Source organism: Manacus vitellinus, unplaced genomic scaffold (assembly GCF_001715985.3).
Source record: "Manacus vitellinus isolate BGI_N305 unplaced genomic scaffold, ASM171598v3 scaffold_14_pilon, whole genome shotgun sequence".
NCBI classification, from domain to species: Eukaryota; Metazoa; Chordata; class Aves; order Passeriformes; family Pipridae; genus Manacus; species Manacus vitellinus.
Genome location: NW_021939063.1, coordinates 6068976 through 6087572, shown reverse-complemented (window position 1 = coordinate 6087572; position 18597 = coordinate 6068976). Strand labels below are relative to the sequence as shown.

General features: G+C 44.9%; 1 protein-coding gene across 1 annotated transcript in view; it reads right to left on the bottom strand.

Annotated features, from left to right (window-relative positions):
- LRIG1 (leucine rich repeats and immunoglobulin like domains 1) overlaps window positions 1–18597 on the bottom strand; it is a 158435-nt gene that overhangs the window by 12944 nt on the left and 126894 nt on the right. The window contains exons 5-11 of the mRNA XM_029958315.1: window positions 18110–18253; window positions 15731–15874; window positions 14744–14887; window positions 10530–10673; window positions 6640–6720; window positions 1661–1732; window positions 331–402 (exon numbers count right to left, since the gene is read on the bottom strand). Of these exons, the coding sequence (XP_029814175.1) occupies window positions 331–402; window positions 1661–1732; window positions 6640–6720; window positions 10530–10673; window positions 14744–14887; window positions 15731–15874; window positions 18110–18253 (801 nt within the window). The remainder of the gene's footprint in view (window positions 1–330; window positions 403–1660; window positions 1733–6639; window positions 6721–10529; window positions 10674–14743; window positions 14888–15730; window positions 15875–18109; window positions 18254–18597) is intronic.

Here is an 18597-nt window from a genome sequence, read left to right as displayed (position 1 = left end):
AATCTTTGGCAGCATGAGGAGGATAGCCAGCTAACAGGACCAGGGCTGGACTTCCTGAGCAGACAGGAATAATTGCACAGATGCAAAGCTGCTGGAAGAACCTGTCCCAATGATCTCATTTCACTCACTATTAAATGCAAGATGTTCCCGTGACAGCTACTCATGTGTAAAAATACCCCTCAGAGGAGGATAGAGGGGAGGGGGAAATAAATGAGTGGAAATGCAGACAACACCCGTGCTACTGCTCACGTCCAGGGCAAGGAAGGTCCCTGCCCCCTGGGCAAGGAAGGTCCCTGCCCCCTGAGTGGGGTGTGCAGGGCAATCACTTACAGCTGACGCAGGCTCTTCATCTTGGCAAAGGCGTCGGCTTGGATGGAGCGGATGGCATTGTCCCCCAGGTTCCTGCAGGCACAACCACAGGCAATGTGAACAAAAGGGATGCTATGACTGGGACAGTAGCAGTTGATTTGGTAGCTGCTTCTTAAGGCCAAATGCACTTGCAGCTCATGGAAATGTTCCTCAAAACACCTTGATTTTGATTAAGTATTCCTGAACAACAGTCAGTCAATAAAGATTACAGGAATAAATCACTAAGCCATTCCCTACCCCATTATGCTTTCTCAGTCTCAGCTACCTCCATCATCCAAAGCTCAGAAATTCCTCAGCCCCCTTGATAACCAAAGATAGTCAGGAATGTCATACCCAAGTTGGACCTTCAGCAAACATAAGGAAAGCAAATACTTGCACTGAGCAACATCTGAGGAGTTATTTGAAAGGGACTTGGAGAGAATACTGTTGACTTTGAAAAAAAATCACAATGTTTCCAAAAGAAGGGATTCTTAAAAGCTTCACTCATAACTATTGCTAAATAAAAGATTCATTTGCTCTCTGAAAAAGCACAGTGTCAGATTTAGGGCTGAAGTTTACTAAGTGACATGCAGGGCAATCACTGCTTGAAGAGGAAAATCTCAGTAGATCATTAAGGGCACCTTTATTTGGGAATCTAGCCCCAGTCAGGCAGCTCCAACCCTTCAGTGTGCTCTTGATGGCCATAGCATTTCATACACTCAACAGCCAATAAAACATTGTAGAGCACAGCCACATATACTTTAACTGTCTTAATCCAGAAAGGAGGTTATTCATGAATCTCTGCTGGAGTCATCAGCCTTGAGATACAGAAAAAAATCACAGAGGCAGCCAAAATGTGCTTGTTGCAAGTGGCTCTAAGGCAGTTGTGCTGAATGGAGGTGTTCAGTGCCTGGATTGTCAGCAGTCATCTGCAACGTGCAGCACTGCCAGGGCCTGGATTTAGAAGGAAGTTGGGGCAAGGGAGGAGGAGAGAGGACTACATCTGAAACAGTGTATTTTCATTGGTAACAGCCTGCAAAGCAGCAATGTGCAAGTCAAGGCGATACTTATCCAAGAACAAATCAAAAAATTAAAGAGCATGCAGATTTGCCATATGTTCTATAACTTTGTTCCTGGCACAAAAAAAGGCCAAAGTTGAGGCGGACTTATAATGAGAAGGAAGCAGGTGGCCCCCACAAATGGACTGGCTTCTCAGTTTACAAAGACACTATTAAATTGCTAGCAGATCTCTCAAGCAGCTACTTTTGGCAGACCCCCCTTCCCAAGCTCTGAGGCATGGTGGGTTACTCACAGGTGCTCCAGGGCCTCCAATCCTGAGAACGCTTTCTTGGCCACCGACTTGATCTTGTTTCCAAACAGAGTTCTGTAGTTTCCAAACATCCAGTGCCAGATAAACAGAAAGAAAACGGGGAGAAGGGAGGCACAAAAAGAAGGAACACAATTAGTGTGGCTTTATCTGATACAGGCGCTCGGTGCAAGTCCCACGAAATCTGAACTGCACAGAGATTAAGAGGGCTGGAGCACAGTCGCTTTCCTGCTCCTGAAATTAAATCCTTTTATCTGTATTTGAATTTAATAGTGATGACAGCGCAGAAGGGAATGTGCCATATCACGTAAAAAGGCAGGTTTGCTCCCGCGCTTGGAAACCAGCTTGCTGAGTAAAAGAAGGTCCCCTCTATTCTCTGCAGGCTGACTGAGGACAGGATTAAGTGCAATGACAGTTTAACAAGATATTGGTCTCTCCCTGAAACACTTTTCATTTCGAACTTCTTCCCAGACAGGAAAAGAGTGGTGATTTATTCACTGCTTGGCCTGAAGGACCTTTTGCACACAGGACTGAGGGCTGGCCCTTGACTGCACATTTACACAGCAGCTGACTGCAGGGACTGCTGCTTCCTTCCTTGGCTCATTACAAATGCAACTGCAAAATAATATAATGCAACAAATCATAGCCAAGTGGTAATTTCAAGGGGCAAAAAGTAGAAAAGGTAATGTCCAGAGCCGAGGAACGTGCTTGCTTGCCTCTGTGACCAGAGAGCATTCTTCTGAATCAGCAGCAGCACGAGAGGGACTATCAGTGGGCAATAGCTAGCTGGAGAGATCCCAGCCCAGCTGCCACCTCCAAAGTAACAGTTCTCTATAAATATTGACCGGTGGCAATAGGTCAGGGGCAGGGTTTGTGCCAAATGGACAGTCTCCTCACCTGTTTTAATAAAACATCAATCACTGTCATTAATTAGGAACTGCTTTCCTTCCCCAAGTTCACTCTAAGGTTTATCCTCCAGGTGCATCTTTTATCACCATCTGCATCTGTGGTGTCCAATACAAGTCCTCACCTCAGGAAAAAACTGGCACATCTAGTGCTGCCTTAGATTTTGACTTTTCCTTCAAGAGTTTTCCTTCAATATAGGGTGTGACCTATCTGCAACCTACTTTATTGATGGAATAATTCTAAATATCTACAGTGAGCTTTACTGAGCTCCTTGTTAGAGCACCAAACCCAAGGTTATCAGAGGTCCTCTCCATTGCATCCAAGTGCACGTGGCTGTTTGCTCTGGATGAAATACCCCCAGCACCAAAAGATGTGTGCAATCATGTGCACCATCCTTGGTAAAAGGGATGTTGCATTAATGAAGACTTTGAAAAATCCATTAGAAGGATTAATATAGTAAATAATTTACTATATGCAAACGCTGGTCATATGGCTGCATCTGTTTTTCCATCCACTGATTTTTGGAGTCCTATTCCTAAATAAGGGTGTTATGAGGACATGATAAGGGTAATAAGGATAAGAGGAATTGGCCTCAAGTTGTGCCAGGGAATGTTTAGATTAGATATCAGGAAAAAATTATTCACAGAAAAGGTTGTAAAGCATTGGAACAGACTGTCCAGGGAAGTGGCAGAGTCATCATCCCTTAAGTGTTCTACAAACATGTGGACATTGCACTTGAGGACATGGTTTAATGGTGAACATGGTGGTGGTGCTGGGCTGACAGTTGGACTTGATCACCTTTCCAGCCTTAATGATTCTATGAAAATTAGATGGGCATCTGTTGTTGAAAAAATTAAGCTGAGCTTGGGTTTGATAATTGGAGATTTCTACTGATTATTTATAGTAGATTTTGGATTTTGAAAATTGGAGCTACTGATGATACCTATTTACCTATCTGGGCAGAGATCTGGGGATGGGAATACACAATGTATCGTGTACTTGTGTAGGTGCATACAAATTTATGGCTGCACATGAGAAACACATAACAGGTAACAAAGCCAGGCCTCGGGGAACTCCTGAAACTCAGTCACACCTTGTGAACTTCAGCTGTGCACTTCTCCAAATCTGAAATGGTTTGAACCCTGCAGCCCCCTTCAAAGGGCTGTGGCAGGCTGGAATGTGAAGGCAGCTGGATGCAGCTCACAATTAGCCAGCTCACAGCCATCCCTGAGCGCTCCTCCACCGGCAGAGCCGGGCACAGCTCTCCCCGTGATTGCTCAAGTGTAATTACATGCCAGGCACGCAATTCATTAGAAAGCAGTATTTTCTCCTCCTGCCAGTTGTACACCTGCAGGAAGATCTCAGTCGCTGAGTGAGCCATCAAAAAACCGGTTGCATTTAGCAGCTTGAGTAATTAGGAACCTCGTTTGTTCCCCAGTGATTCCATCCACGCTTTTTATGCTTCGGTGCTTCTCAACTCCCGTTCTTGAAACAACATTTTAATTTCGGCCTGTGCTCTCCATCCTGGAGAGCTTCATATATAATTCAGAGAAGGCTAAAGTGACTGGCCTCCCCATCTCTGTTTAACACCTTCATGTCAGCGAACAACCCTCTCTGTGCTAAATCCTTTCAGAGGCTAATCTGTGCCAGATCAAAGGGGAACGGCTTTTAAGGCAATCTCCACAGAGCTGAGGTGATTATTAATTCATTGGAAGGTCTCCTCTGAAGTGCCCATTTATTTTTTGTATGCTAATGCATTTAAAGCCGGCTGATGGTTTAAACACAGGCCCTAAATCACACAGTGAAATGTTTGCTGTAAAGGCTGATCTTTTATTTGGGAAAAAATCCTGATACTCACTTCAGCCTTAGAAATCACCAGTTTGAGATTTATGTGCTGATGAGCTAAAACAGCTCTGAGGAGATCCTTTCAAAAGTGGCCACTCCCAAGTAGCCTCGAAATGCCTCAAGAAATAAAATAATCTCATATTCTGAGGGGTTTTCTAGCCTTACACTCTGGATGACAATGAGTGATCCCAGCAAGCTGTCTGTCCCACAGCAGGTTTGTTCTGTTAGGTACTCAAAACCACTCCTGCCTGTCCAAAACCAACTCAACACAAGCGCTCTTGCAAGCTATGAAATGTACTGCAGTCCCCCCCAAACTCCCCTGCACGTGTCCTTCCCTGTGTTCTGCCACACTCAGAGCTGGCCCAGGTCCGTGTGCAATGAAAGACACAGGTCAGCAATGCAAAGAAAGACGCAAACCCAACTTCCTTAGTTTTGCACAAGCCCCCACTGCACCCTTTGCTACCGGCAGCCCAAATCTTTTGAAGGGGTTCCTTGTGCCAGATGATAAACATCCGATCAGGCCACGGCTACTTCACAGGGGAGTGATAGCTCCTCTGCCCAGAGCTCCCAACACACAACCCCACAGGCTGCCCCTGCTCCCTTCCTTTCTCCTCCTGCTCCCTGCTGTACCTCCTGGCCTCTGCCTGACCCCCACAGCTCATCAGGGCTCACTGTTCCTGGTTGCTGAGTGAATCCTTTTGCTGAACTCTTTCTGGCTCCTCTGGCTTTTTCACCTCTCTCCTGTTATCTGCTGCATCCAGCAATTCTAACATATCCCAATCACATGGGACCACTACTTTTGCTCCCATGCCATGTTGGAGAGATGCCCTACAGTGGATGTCCCACCAGGACAGCTCGCTCTCTCTCTCTCCACTCCTTTCCTCCACTTTCTCCTCCCTTGTCAAAGCAGCACTATAGACTCACAATCCCTGCAGCCTGCAAATTCCAGTAGACAAAGTCTCTGCCCCCATTACCCTTCTAACTGCTCACATGGTTTCACTGGTTTCCTCAGTCAAACCAAAAACTTCACTCAAGCAGCCAAGGACTCTTCCACTCACCACATCTGCTTCTCTGTCTTTTCTGTAGCAACTTGTGGGAAGATTTCCCGACTCCATGTGCACAGAAATTCCTACTGACCTCCCTATCCCACACACTATTTCTACTTCCCTGCCTGGCTCCCCCCCTCCTTAAATCCTCTTCTGCCTCACTTTACTTGCAGCTACAACTTGGTTTCCCCTCTCCCTGGACCCAGTGACTCCCCTCAGCAACGATCAAATGCCACCTCTGTCTGTGATTTCAAATTCTCCTTCTCTAAGCATTACATCCCCACAAATCCTGCCATGGCTCGTCCCACTCCCTGAGGAGCCTCTAATGAGAGCATGACAATATCCCGCCTGCCAGGATTCATTCCAGCCATCTGCTATCCATCGAGGTACTTTTACTGCACCTCTGGCTGTGCCATCCCAGCATCAGAGACAGCGGGATGGGGGGGTGCTGAGAACTTCAACAAAGGCAAGAGGTAATGATTAGAGACTCTTGATTTGTCACAAGCCATCAGAGGCTGCTCTGACAGGGCTGATTTATATGGCCCATTTCAAATGGAATAGGAACTTGCACTGAGCAATGTGAAAATCCCTGCGAAGGCCGAGCAAGCCATAAACATTTGCAAGGCGCATGCTTGCCTTGGGTTTCTTTTTATCTCCTCAAGAGCCTGTGCCCCATGGTGCCTTTTATTGTCGCTGCACATGGAAGCAAGCCCAAAAGATCACTCTCAGACAGAGTATCCCACAGAAACGAATCCTGTTTCAATCCTCTGTTGTTACAGGAAGTGGGGTGATTTTTCTCTTCTGTTTATTGTTATTTGCTGCATCAATCAATGCTTGGCTGAAGATTGCAAGGGGTCCTTTTTGTTGTTTGTTTGCTTTTAGAAGTGAGGAACAGTTGTGCTGAATTTTACAAATGAAACAACTTAAACCTCTCTCTCCTATGCCTCTGAACTACAGTATGTGGCACCGTCTGTTCACCACTTTAAAAGGAAACAATTGCCTCGTACCTCCTTAGAAATGTCATTTGCACTCTTGCAGTGAGCCTGCAAAACTATCACATCTCAGATTTTCTGTTGATTATCTTGTTCCAAAGGGAGGAAAGGCTGCATCAGAGGGGACAGACTCACCCCTTTTGAATTTGCAGAATTCAAACCCAGGGATACTCACAGCTTGTTCAGGTTTTCCAGGCCTGTGAAGGCTCCATTGGTATCTTCTATTGTGCCTGAGATGTCGTTGTGGTCCAGTTCCCTGGGGAGAGGACAAGAGAAAGCCTGGAATCAGCATCTTAGTCCCAGTCTCATTGTCACAAACAAATGGAAGAAAGTTGGAGAATGCCACATGAGAGCTTCCCACGTTCTCCTGGTGGTTATCAGAAAATGCAGAGTCCTGCAGCAAAGCATTACTAATCTCTTCTCCTGCACTGACCCATTCTGGGATGGTTCATTCCAAAAATACTCCTAGTTTATTCCTAGCTGAAACCCTCTGAGACAGCAACAGGAGCAGACACTCTAACAAGCAGCTTCAGTCCTTTCCCAGTTTTGTGTATCCAAAGAGAAGGAGGAAAATGAAAATAAAGTGTCAAAACTAAACTGAAATAAACAGCTGTCCTTAAATGCTACACTTTGGCTATCCCAGTGCATACATGTATTTGTCTATAGCTGCATCTTAGCAAGATGATTTGGTGTATTTGCTACAAAGTTCCTTTTTTTCTGGCAACGAACTTGAAAACTCAACAAAGGAAAGCACCAGCATCTCTATACCAGCCTAACTCTCTGCATAACCACATTTTAAAAAAACCAAAACAACAAAACAAGTAAGAATTCCTTTTTCAGAGTTAGCTTCTTTTGGCTTTCAAATTGACCATCAATTACAAGAGTCAAAGAGCTCTGAAGAAAAACAAGCACAGAGAACAAACACAGAGATCCACAAAAGCTGTTTAAACAGTCTGTTTAAAAATCCTTCCCTCCTAGCTTTAATTCCAGCTAGCAATGAATACCCAGCAACACAGACAGAAATTCATCATTTCTAATGTTAAGTAAAAAGAAAGAAAAACCAAATAGGCTTTGTTGGTTTTGTTACATCACTCTGATTTAAAACCTGGCAAAACCCAACACCAAAGCAAACTTCACTACCCAGATAACGCCCAAACCCTCAGGTACTCCTTTTGCACCTTTTGAAGATTATTATCAGAACATTTCCAGATAAAAAAATATTAAGACCAAAAAAGAAAAAACAATCTCCCCTGCATTTTGCAACACTTCACACAGTGCAGCTTCTGGGCTCTGCAGCACCAATACACAGTAACTCACAAGAAGGGAAAAGAAATTTAAAAATGAAAAGAACAGTTTTAGTAAGGGCATGGTTCTCCTCAGCTGAGATGGAGCTGAGGTTTTTGCTCCCAGTGCCTCAGCTGGCTGCAGTCTTTGCTCCTTTCTCGGCTTTGGTGTAAAAACTAAAGACGTGAAGGGAGATGGCCAAAAGCCACAGTTCCTGCTTCTCAGCTGGCTTCAGCCTGAGACCTGAATCTCCTGTCCCTAGGGAACTTTGGCCTTAGCCAGCAGCACTGTGGATGTCAGAGTGATCTGTGGGTGGATAAAATCTCAACATCCCCGTGGGGTGTGAGCACACATAATGCTGTGGTGGCACAAGGGACAAATCCAAGAGAGACGCTTTGATGTGATGGCATTTCCAGCACTATTCGAGCGGGACAAGAGCAAATACATCTTCCTGGAGCTGAGTTTCTACATCTTCCCTATGGTTGCCAAGCCAGTGTCCACTGTTCTGTTTGTTTTGTAAGGGAAAATCCCTTCTCAGACATTTCTCCTCTTCAGTTTCACCACGGGCTACTGGTCTTTGGAGCTGCAAACCCTTTCCCATGGCAGAGACAGACAAGTGGGAACAGCCTGTAGGAGCCCTGACACACACTTTTATTAATTGACTGCCACACATTGTGTTTTCTTGAAAAAGGGAAAGAAAATGGTATTGCTTGTTCATCCAAAGGCAACTCAAAGGTTTAGTGTTAGAAAGAAGGAATAAAAACCTTTTTAACAAATGAGTGAAAATAGAGAGAGGGAGAAAAAAAAGAGTGGGGTATTTTGGCCCAGCTCTCTTTGTATTCCAACTCCTCTCCCAGCCCCTGTTGCCAATTTCCTATTCTTTCTGGCTGGCTGAGCTTGAATGCTCGCAGCCTTGTTAATCATTGTGCTCCGAGGTCTCCGGGCCTGACCTCTATTTGAATAGCTCCACATTTCAGCAGTTTCACACCCACCAAAGGCTCCCCAACAATAGCCCATAATTAAAGCATGCTCGGCTCTTTTTCACCAGGTGCAGGACCCAATAGGCCTTTCTCTTTATTAAATTAGAGCTCGCTCACACACTCCCTCTCCGCCTCCCCCCTCTGCCCGGGACATAAAAGAGGCTCCACATTCAGTGCAGAGCAAAGAGAACTACCAGCTCCCCTTCCCCTCCATTTTTCTTTGGAAACCTTTAGTTCCGGTCTTGACAGCTGCCTCAGAGAGGTCCCTTTCTGAATGCCCAGTGGCTGAAAGGCTTTGGCTTAAGTTTAAAAAAAGCAAACAAAACCCAAACTCACTTTCCAGTCACTCCCTTCACTATGAACTTTCAATAAAGGAAAGAGTAAGATGCAAAAAAGTACTGTAAAGACGGAAGATCTCTCTGTTCCCATTTCCTTTTAATGACTTGGGCCACAATGGGCTTCTGAAGAGGAATAAAAGTATCAAAGTGTGTTTTTTTCTTTTGAAGGAAGAATTAAATCAGTGTTGTGAACCCAACCAGCCTGAGAGGGTGGCTGGTGCTGTAATGTGGACTGTGAGAACTTTGTGATGTGCCAGACGAAGGTGCTGAGCCTGCAGCCCCAAAGAGAGAGGAGAGCAGCCAGCAGCCCTGCAGGTACCAACAAGGAGACAGAGACAACACAGCTTCAGGAATGGACAATTAGAGCAGGATTCCCCATCTTCTGATGTTCATAAGACAAGCCCAGATGTACTTCAATCTAACACAGCTCTTGGGTTAACAGTGCACAGTGGGACGATGCTAGAGCTGGGATCCCAGAGGAGGTTCACACTGATCTGTCTAATGTTCTCTGCTAGTCCTACAATCTTAGAAAATGCTATTTGGATTAGCAAGGTCATTTCCAGTGTCACATTTCCAGGTATTACGTTGTGTCAGTTACTTTAAAATAAAAGTTTGTGTTAAATGGCCACAGCCATTGCTGGATGGATCACTCTGCAATTCAGTATGAGGGCACACAAAACTTTTCCTTTGATAGTATGGCAAATTGTTTGTTTTTCAGAGTTTACCATGAAAATCAGAGCACAGAGCAACTCATGACTCAAATGAACCAAATTCTGCATTAAAGAGAAAGACTTCTAGTTACTTTCATGGTACCTGTAGCAGCTTCTTATTCCTAAGATTGAATCAAACACTGGGTGAAGCTTCATGTGTTGTTACACTTCTGGTATAATAAGATCCCAAGCCCAACCTCTAAATTTCTTTGTTTTGCCACTGTTTTTTAGTTAAGACCATCTTAGCCCTTAATTTTATATTTAATATTCAATTAAAAAAAAAAAGTAACAAATGTGCTCGATACCACATTTAAGTGGACATTCAAGTTTTCAGTGCTGTACTGAGAGCACAAAGACCAAACAGAAACTAACATTTTCTAAGAATTTCAGTTAAAGTCAACATGATAGCAAGAGAAATTCTGCTATTAGCTGCATGAATGAGACCTCAGGGACTTTTGGTCATCTGGGCTAGGTTCAGGATCCTGTCCTATGTTCCCGTAATTTCACTCCAGAGCTCTCTACTCTGAAAACACTCTACAACGCTGAGCTGTCTGACTGCAATTCTTCTAAATGCTCTTAAACAAAAAAATACAAGTTCACTGAAGTTGAATAACGCAGCAAACACAGAAGACAACGGAGCAGTGTGTAGGGGAGTTTGACACTGAGGACACAGGCACCCAAAGCACCTGCAAAGCAGAACACAACTGTGGAGGGAAGATGGGTGTTAGCTGGCAAAAGCTGGGAGCAACTTACAGGACACGGAGGTTTTTGAGTCCCTTGAAAGCCCCTTCTGCAATGTGGTTGATGGAATTGTGGCTCAGCCGCAGCACGTGCAGTCCCCCAAGGTCTGCCAAGCTTCCCTCATCCAGCCTGGTCAGGTTGTTGTAGGAGAGTATTCTGAGGAAAAAAAACAACACAACAGCCCTTGTCAATCCATCTGGTATTTTCCAAACTCCTCTGTGCCAGCCAGTGCCTGCCTCCCACAACCAGCTTGTAGGAGGTGATGTACTGGGTGGATACATAACAGCTGGATTAGGAAATAAAACTACAGCCTGTAAATATCCCACAAGATACCTGTGGGGAAGCCTAGATGACTTATGGGAGCAAGAGACAGTTGGTACCCAGCTATGGGAAAGTCTTCTGTGTGGGCTACAGAGAGAGGCTCCCCTGGATGTGACTGAGAGCAACAAGCCAACACACACACACACACACAGTCAGCTACAGCATGGATGAGCTACTCCTGCTCCTGTATGGCTGGGTGAGGGTCTGGGAGCACCGTCCCCTCAGTCCCCACAGGTACAGGAAACACTCAGTTGGTTGTGTTTAATTCTCACTCCCATTTGGATTCTCTCCGAGGCCTACAGGAAAAAGCAGTCCCTCCTTCCCCGCGCCCTCAGAGGTGGAAAGAGACGTCAAACACACACATTTTGAAGTTCACAAGCACTCTTGGCAGGGTCCAGACTTCTGTGCTCAGGATGTGTCTTATCATTCTGCACTGGTGCCCAGCGAGCCCCAGGCGTCTGGGTGTGGGTGCCTCCACCCCAGCCCAGATCCAAGAGCATTTCACCACCAGGCAATTGAAAGCTTCCTTTCATGCACAGGAAGGAGGGATCTGCTGTAAACCAGCCACCTTCCCTCCCGCTCCCCTTTGTCAAGGAGCACACAGTCTGCTTGAAATCCTCCCCACTTACAAGATGCTCGTGTTGGAGGGTTGGTGGTTTTTTCCTAGTTTTCCAGCTATCTCTTCCCCTTTGCCTGTATTACCTCTGGTTTGGGAGATTTTTTTAAGCGCTACTCCTGTCGCAGTTTGGAAGCTGGTAGGAAGAAAGTTGCTTTTCTCTCCCAGCAAGGTGCAGATGAGGTTTTGGAGATGTGACATCAAGGGCAGGCCATGGGAAGCTACAAGCCACTGCAGTCACCTCTCACACTGTGCAACCACCTTCTATGCAGCAGTAAAGCCACGGTGTTGCTGCTGTGGAAGGCCAGCTTGGATTGCAAATGAGGGACCTCTCAGGATAGCAGCAGGCATTGGATTTTTGGAAATACTTTAGAGACCTGGGACCACATGTCACTTCAAAGAATATGATGGTTTGGGCTGCTCAACTTTTCAAAGAGTGGAGTTATGCAGCTTTGAACAAGCACTGAAATCCTTCACTGTACAGACAACAAGAAAAAAAACCTCACTGAGTTCCAAACCTCCAAATTCCTCTTCTAGTACTGCCTGTTAATGAGTTTGCTTAAAAATGTGTCTAGAGCTTGCATGAAACTCACTGCAAAGCCAAAACCTAAGTCAAAACAGACACATACTCTAAAGCCCTGAGAGTGTCATTTACTTGGCAAAAGTGCTGTCTATCTTTTCACTGCTGTGTGAGTGGGCAGAGGGTAAGCTCTGAAAAAGTTCAGCAAAGATTAATGAGTTTGAAGGTATGGGACAACATACTTTCATTCCTAAAGAAGTTGTAGTGTTAGTTATGAAGAACTGGCATCTGGTCAAAATTATGTCCTCACCTGCGATTAAAGAATTTGGCTGTAAAAAAAAAAATAGTGTTCAAAAGCAATCTTAAACCTGGCTGAGAAAATAAATAGTTCCTTTTGATTCTACACAGAAGAGCTCCTGCCACAACAGGTGAAGGCACGTTCTCTCTGGCAATTGTGCTGTCACCTCAAGATGGACAGGCACAGCAGTACTTAGAGACTCTCCCAATGATGCAATCACGTGGAAGGTTTCAGGAGCTATTGCACCTGGCAGTGGCTTCTTCAACATTCCAGGGTTCTGCTTCCTGCCATGGGACAGGCCAATTTGCAAAATAGTAGCTTTCCCTCTTCAGCAGTGTCCTGCTGCCAGCCAGTTCTGGACTAGGTACATCTGACACACTTCATTCCCATTGACCAAACTATGGGTAAAAAGTGAAAGGAAAGACCCAGCAGCCAAGTCATCATTTACCTCTGGTGAAATCCTATGCTCCCACTGTGGGTTTTTCCATGATGCTGGTGTTCTAGCACCTGACTGCTGAGTACAATCAGCCCTTTCTCATGCTTGTAACAAGGCAAGAGCTTTCTTTCCTTGTTAGCTTTTACATCAGACCAGAGCCTTGAGGTCACATTTTGTCCTAGCAACTGAATGAGAGACAACTTCTTCTTCAGACGACCAACTCCTTCCTTAGAATTGAAATTCATTCCCTGTACAACCACACACAGTGTTTTCTGGTAACTGAAACCCAGGAGATTTAGCAATAGTGGAGACAAGCAAGAATCTTTCAATCAGGAACAAAACGTTCACATTTAATGAAGTGCACGAGTCAGTCCGGATGTATCCACGGCTTCCTTTCCTCACCCTTCAATTCCAGAGCAGACCTCTCCTGCAAATACTCTACAAATACTCCGGCTGTGGGAGTTTCAGCGAGGAGATCTGATGGCTCCCTGCAGCAGCCTTGCCCTTAAGGCAACACCTGCAAGAGCTTGTAATATTTTGCAGGGATGTGTGCTAACACCCACATAATCGCCTTTCACATCTCAGTCACTGTCATCTCTGGCCTCACACTCCAGCACAATCCTGTTTGTCAGGCCGAGCACACCCCAGTGGCTCCCACCACCTCACATTTCCAAATCTACCCCATCCTGCACCAGCACAAGGGAGTCCTGCACTGGGTTTCTGCAGTTAGTGCAGAGGATGGCCCCTAAGCCAGGAGAGCTCACCATTAGCATTGCTGGTTGGATGAGATCCCAACCCATAACTGACAAAAAAAGGACTCAGCATGGCATGCAACCTCCAGTCTAAACCTTGGGGGTTTGCAGGACAGTGTCAGGCAGAAAAGACAAGCATAGCTTTCCCTGAAAGAGTTCTGACATTAGCCCTGTGCCAAGCAAAGGAGTCCTTTAGGCATGGGCAGTTTCACAGCAACTTGAAAAATTAGGTAGTTAAACAGCCACAAATATATTTAACTAAAACAAAAAATAAAGTATTTCCTTGCACCCCCCAAAATAACCCACATCCGGATTAATAATTTGGGTTAAACAGCTGATCACAGGGTTAATATGTTAATTCTAAACTTAAAGGAATTACAAGTGTCGTGTCCACCTATCTCTGAATCCACAGCCCAGAAGTCTAGGGGCTCACAGCTGGGTGGGCAGACACCAACCTCTAATATGAGTCCAGAGTGAGGCCTCTGGCAGCAGGAAGCTGCTTTACCGTGCTCTGCGGTGGACAGGAGAATCCCTAACAATGTTTAACATTTCTGAGCACCGAGCAGAATGAATTACAGTCCCACTAACCACATGTGTCAAGCTCTCCAGAGAAAAAAGTGAATCTTTCCACAGTCCCACCGAGGGGATGACAGCTACTTCTGTAAATACTGCAAGTCCATGTGTGCCTCTTCAAAAAGGCATTAAGCAGTGCCACAAGCCCAAAAGACACCCTTGTGGGGCTGTCCTCAGCAGCAAGGCTTTCTTTCATTTATCAAACATGCTGTATTCACAGCTGGAAACCTCAGGAGAGCAAAGCCAATGTATTTACTTTTCAACAACTGAACCCTACAGGAAGGGGTAAAGTGTAAACAGGAGAACTGCCTTTAAAGGGCCAAATCTCTGCTGGTTAAAAACACGATTGTTCTTTGTAAATACACAGGATAAAGCAAAGCTTCCTCCAGGCTGTACAGTCATTATATGGCAAGTTACATGTCTTGTAACTCTCTAGCTAAAAGCATTGGCAAGCCACAGTTCACAAACTCTCCAGGCCTTTTGGCACTGTGTACTTTTAGTGGGTTCTAGTCTTTGTTTCTTGTGTAAACATATTTTAATCAGGTGCTCTGAAGGTCATAACATCATAAATAACAAGGGCATCACTTAGGAGGCTGCAGCTCCTGCATTTCTACAGGTTGATACAGTGGGAGCCGTAAGCCTTGTGATTGGGAAAATTCCTTACTCCCCTTTCATGCCAAGATTACACAACACAACAGAAACCAACTTACAGCTCATGCAGCTTCTGGCAGAAGCTCCAGCCATCGGGGTTGATGCGGGATATGGAGTTGTTACTGAGGTGAAGCTGGTGCAGAGAGGAGAGGCCATAGAGAGAACCACTGTTTACTTCTGTCAGGCTGTTATACTCCAGGTGGCTGTGGAGAAAAATCAGAAGGAATTGACAGATAAGCAGCACTGGCCAAATGTTGGAGAACTTCCGCCAAGAACTGGAATTTTAGCCATTCCTACACTGCTTTCTACACACCTATGTGGATACATGCATGTGTGGGTATTTCTTGTCAAATGAAAGATAGAAGGAAATTCAAGGACAACGCAAAGGAAATGCCCAGAAGGAGCTGTGACTGCAGACATAAGCTCCACTGCAAGTAAACTGGGTTCAAAGCATCCCAATCAAGTTTATATTTGCAGAGTGTCAGTTGTGTGACAGCAGCATCCAGAAACATGCTGCCTTGTGACCTTGCAAACACACCTGAAAGCCAAACATGTTGGAAGCTTCAGGCATTTCTCTGCAATGACTAATCAATTTGTTCCCTGGTATGGAAAGAAAGCATCACCAAGATAGGGCAGTTTGGTTTCTAGGTATGCCACGAGGTGGAATAATCATGTCTGCAACACAAGAGTTCCCACGTGTCAGCGAAAACAAATTTGCAGAAACCAGACAAGCTTTTATTCAAAGACCAATTGAGATCGTACAGAATGTTCAAACTGTCAAACTTCCAAAGGAAAACTCACAAGCAACAGGATTTTTTTGACTGAACACCTGGTAAAGCAATGAGCTTTATTAAACTGTGGGTCAACTAAACAGAAACTGCTGCAGCATGGCAAAGCTCTGGGCATGCAGGACATAGGAGGAAGCAGGAGGACTGGCACAGGTGCTCACAGGTCTCTGGGGAGTCCTCGCTAAAATGCGGAGAAGGATGTGAAAGCAGGTAAATTCCTGTCTGTTTAAGGGAAAAGAACCCCTCTCTCAAACTTACAGAACTTGCATCTTGGCTAGACCCCAGAAAGCTCCATCAGTCAATTTGCTTATGTTGTTGCGCTGGAGCTTCAGGACTTCCAAGCTGTCCAGTCCCTGGAATGTCAGGCCTTCAATCAGGCGGATGCGATTCCGGTTCAGCTCCCTAAAATCACCAAGGCCATACAAGTTTATTAAACCCCAGTCCTTTCTCACGAAGTCATCTGTGCAGCACACAATGGGGACAGCAATGCCAACAACTCCTCTGTCAACCGTTCCCGGGAGACAGCGGAAACGCACCGGAAACTTTCAATCCCAGATCTATCCAGGGAAGTCAGCTGGGTGTGATTGCTTAAATAAACTCACCCTGGGATAGACTTCCACTATAGAGGAATAACAGACTGCAGCAATTCCTCTTCATCCCTCCTTTCTCTGCATTTCTTTTAAGCCATTGATCCTTTTCATCGATTTTCACACTTCATCTTGTCTCAAGCGCAGACACCATTTGAACCAGTACAGCCAAACATCAGCATTATTCCCCTTACAACCCATTGTTTTTACAGGACTCGTAATTGCCCAGTAAAAATGTGCTCTGAAAAATGCAGGTGAGGTGCCCCAAGAGCTGTGGGCTCAAGAGGAAACTTTATGGCCAAGTTTGAAAGGAAAGCTTTCAGCTTCCCTGACAAATTTCACTTTTTTTTTTCTACTATAAGAAACTAATAAAGAGTGAAACAAGTTGTTTCCAATAACAAGGCAATGTTAGTATTTCGTGTATAGAGATCTGCAACTTGGTTCATTAAATTTCTTTTTCTTTTCCCTGGGTGGGGAAGAATTCCTAAATTTTGGGACTACCTTTTCTTTCTGAATAGCAATATGAACACAATCACAGCACACTTTACCAGTCTATATCAAACAGTCTTACAGATTGCTTGACTCAGACATACCAGGTGAAAAGCCAATTACATAAAGTCAGTGGAAAACCTCAACCCAATGCACTAAAGCTGAAGTGAGAGCTTTTACAACGGATACTTTCCCACACATACAAGACTAATCTAAGGGTAGTTCCCCAGTCAGTGTCTGTGTTGAGGAAAATGGTGGAAGTTACAACATCAGAACTTGTTTTGGAAAAGATGAGGAAGCCATAGAAACTTTTAGCTTACTTTTCAACTGTCTAAAAAAAACAATGTTCAACTTGCACTCAAGTTGAGTGTAATTAAAGTCAACTAAGCAATTAAGATTTTGCAGACTTAAAGTCCCTTGTCGTACTGCACTTCCTGGGCTATTAGTGAAATAGGCTTTGCCAGAAAAAGTACACAAATTCTACAACACATCAATCTGTATAACTTGCAATTCATTCATGTTTATCCACAAGGTTAAACAACCAGCTGTGAGGCTGTCATTAAGAGTACCAATTACTCCAACTTTCAGTGCAAACTGTGTTCCTAAACAGAGTGAATTGTTTCTATTACAGTTTTGCACATAAGGCAGTCAAACACAGGGGATTACAAGCTCTCACTCAATGGACAGTAACTTCCAAAGGAGAGGTAACAGACTTTTAAGGTGCATCTGCTGTTATGTCACCCTGTTCAATCCCAAACTTGCTGTAAATCCTGCATGCACGCAAGCACAAATGCACACACATTCCTTGGGCACACCACGGCTTAAGGATCTTTCCCTGCCATTTAGAGGTGTGAGTTCCAACAGCTTGTGTGGATTTTATGTTAACAGACAGAGGCTGACCTTTTGCCTATCAAATTTGATGGAAAGATTGCAACAAGCCTCAGGCTGGGCACATTTCTCCAACAGCAGCAGAAGGGAAAAGCTAAACAATTAGTGCTACTTTTTTACACACCGAGCACGTTTATAGCTGCAGATGTCTGTGTGTCCCCACGCAAACAGGACAACGACGTGTGTGTTAACTCACCTCGAGTGCTATTTTCTCTGCCCAAATATCACTGCACAGTTTAACAGCCTTTCCTGATTGCATTTTTATTGCCACATAAAGATACCTGTGTGGTCTTGAAAAACTAACATGGTATCTGAGCTCTGTCACTCGCAATAGAAACATCTTCCAAAGCTCTCTTGCACCACAGACATCAGCAGCTTGCAAGGGAATGGATTTGTCTTGCTCTGCCAAGTGCACAAGATGCTGATGTCTGCTGCAGCATCCCTCCCTTCCCAGTTGATCCAAAAAGCGGCCTGAAAAGCCAAGAGTTACAAGACAAAAAGGACCTTCTCCCAACATATTTTACTAGGTGCTGGCAGGGGACTGCTGCATAGTGTATTCTACATTTTACAGATAGTAGATGAGGAAGGGTGACATTTGGTGTGTATATCCTCAGGGACATTTTGTCTCCATAAAGTGAGGCTGAGCTTAATTAAAGTGGACATTTCTACTCACAGTTGTATTAGCCTGGGTAGCCTGAATGCCTTGACAGGAAGCTGAGTGATCCTGTTTTTACTCAGACGAAGTGTTAGCAGGGACCGTGACAGACTATCAAAAGCACCAGGCTCCAGGGTGCTGATTCTGTTGCTCCCCAGGTAGCTGCAATAAATCACAGCAGAAAAATGAACAGTTCTGTCAGAAATCTCCTTTTATCAGCATTTAGTTGGTCTCGAGACAGGCTGGTGAAATTACAGCGATGGCTTCAAACCAGCTGGATTTCTGGCTGCACAAAGAGCACAGAGCCTGTGATGAATGTGGAGAATCCCTGGGCACTTCCCAAGAGCTCCTTGATACCCTCCTACTTTAGAGCAAGGCAGTCAGGAGTGGAAGCCAAAAACTGGAGAATATTCCAGTGTAGGATGATTCTATTCATTCCCTATTTTCCCCTCAGTATGTGTCCCAGGGCTCTTTCTTACTTGGATCCCAGTCTTAGCCAGAGAGGC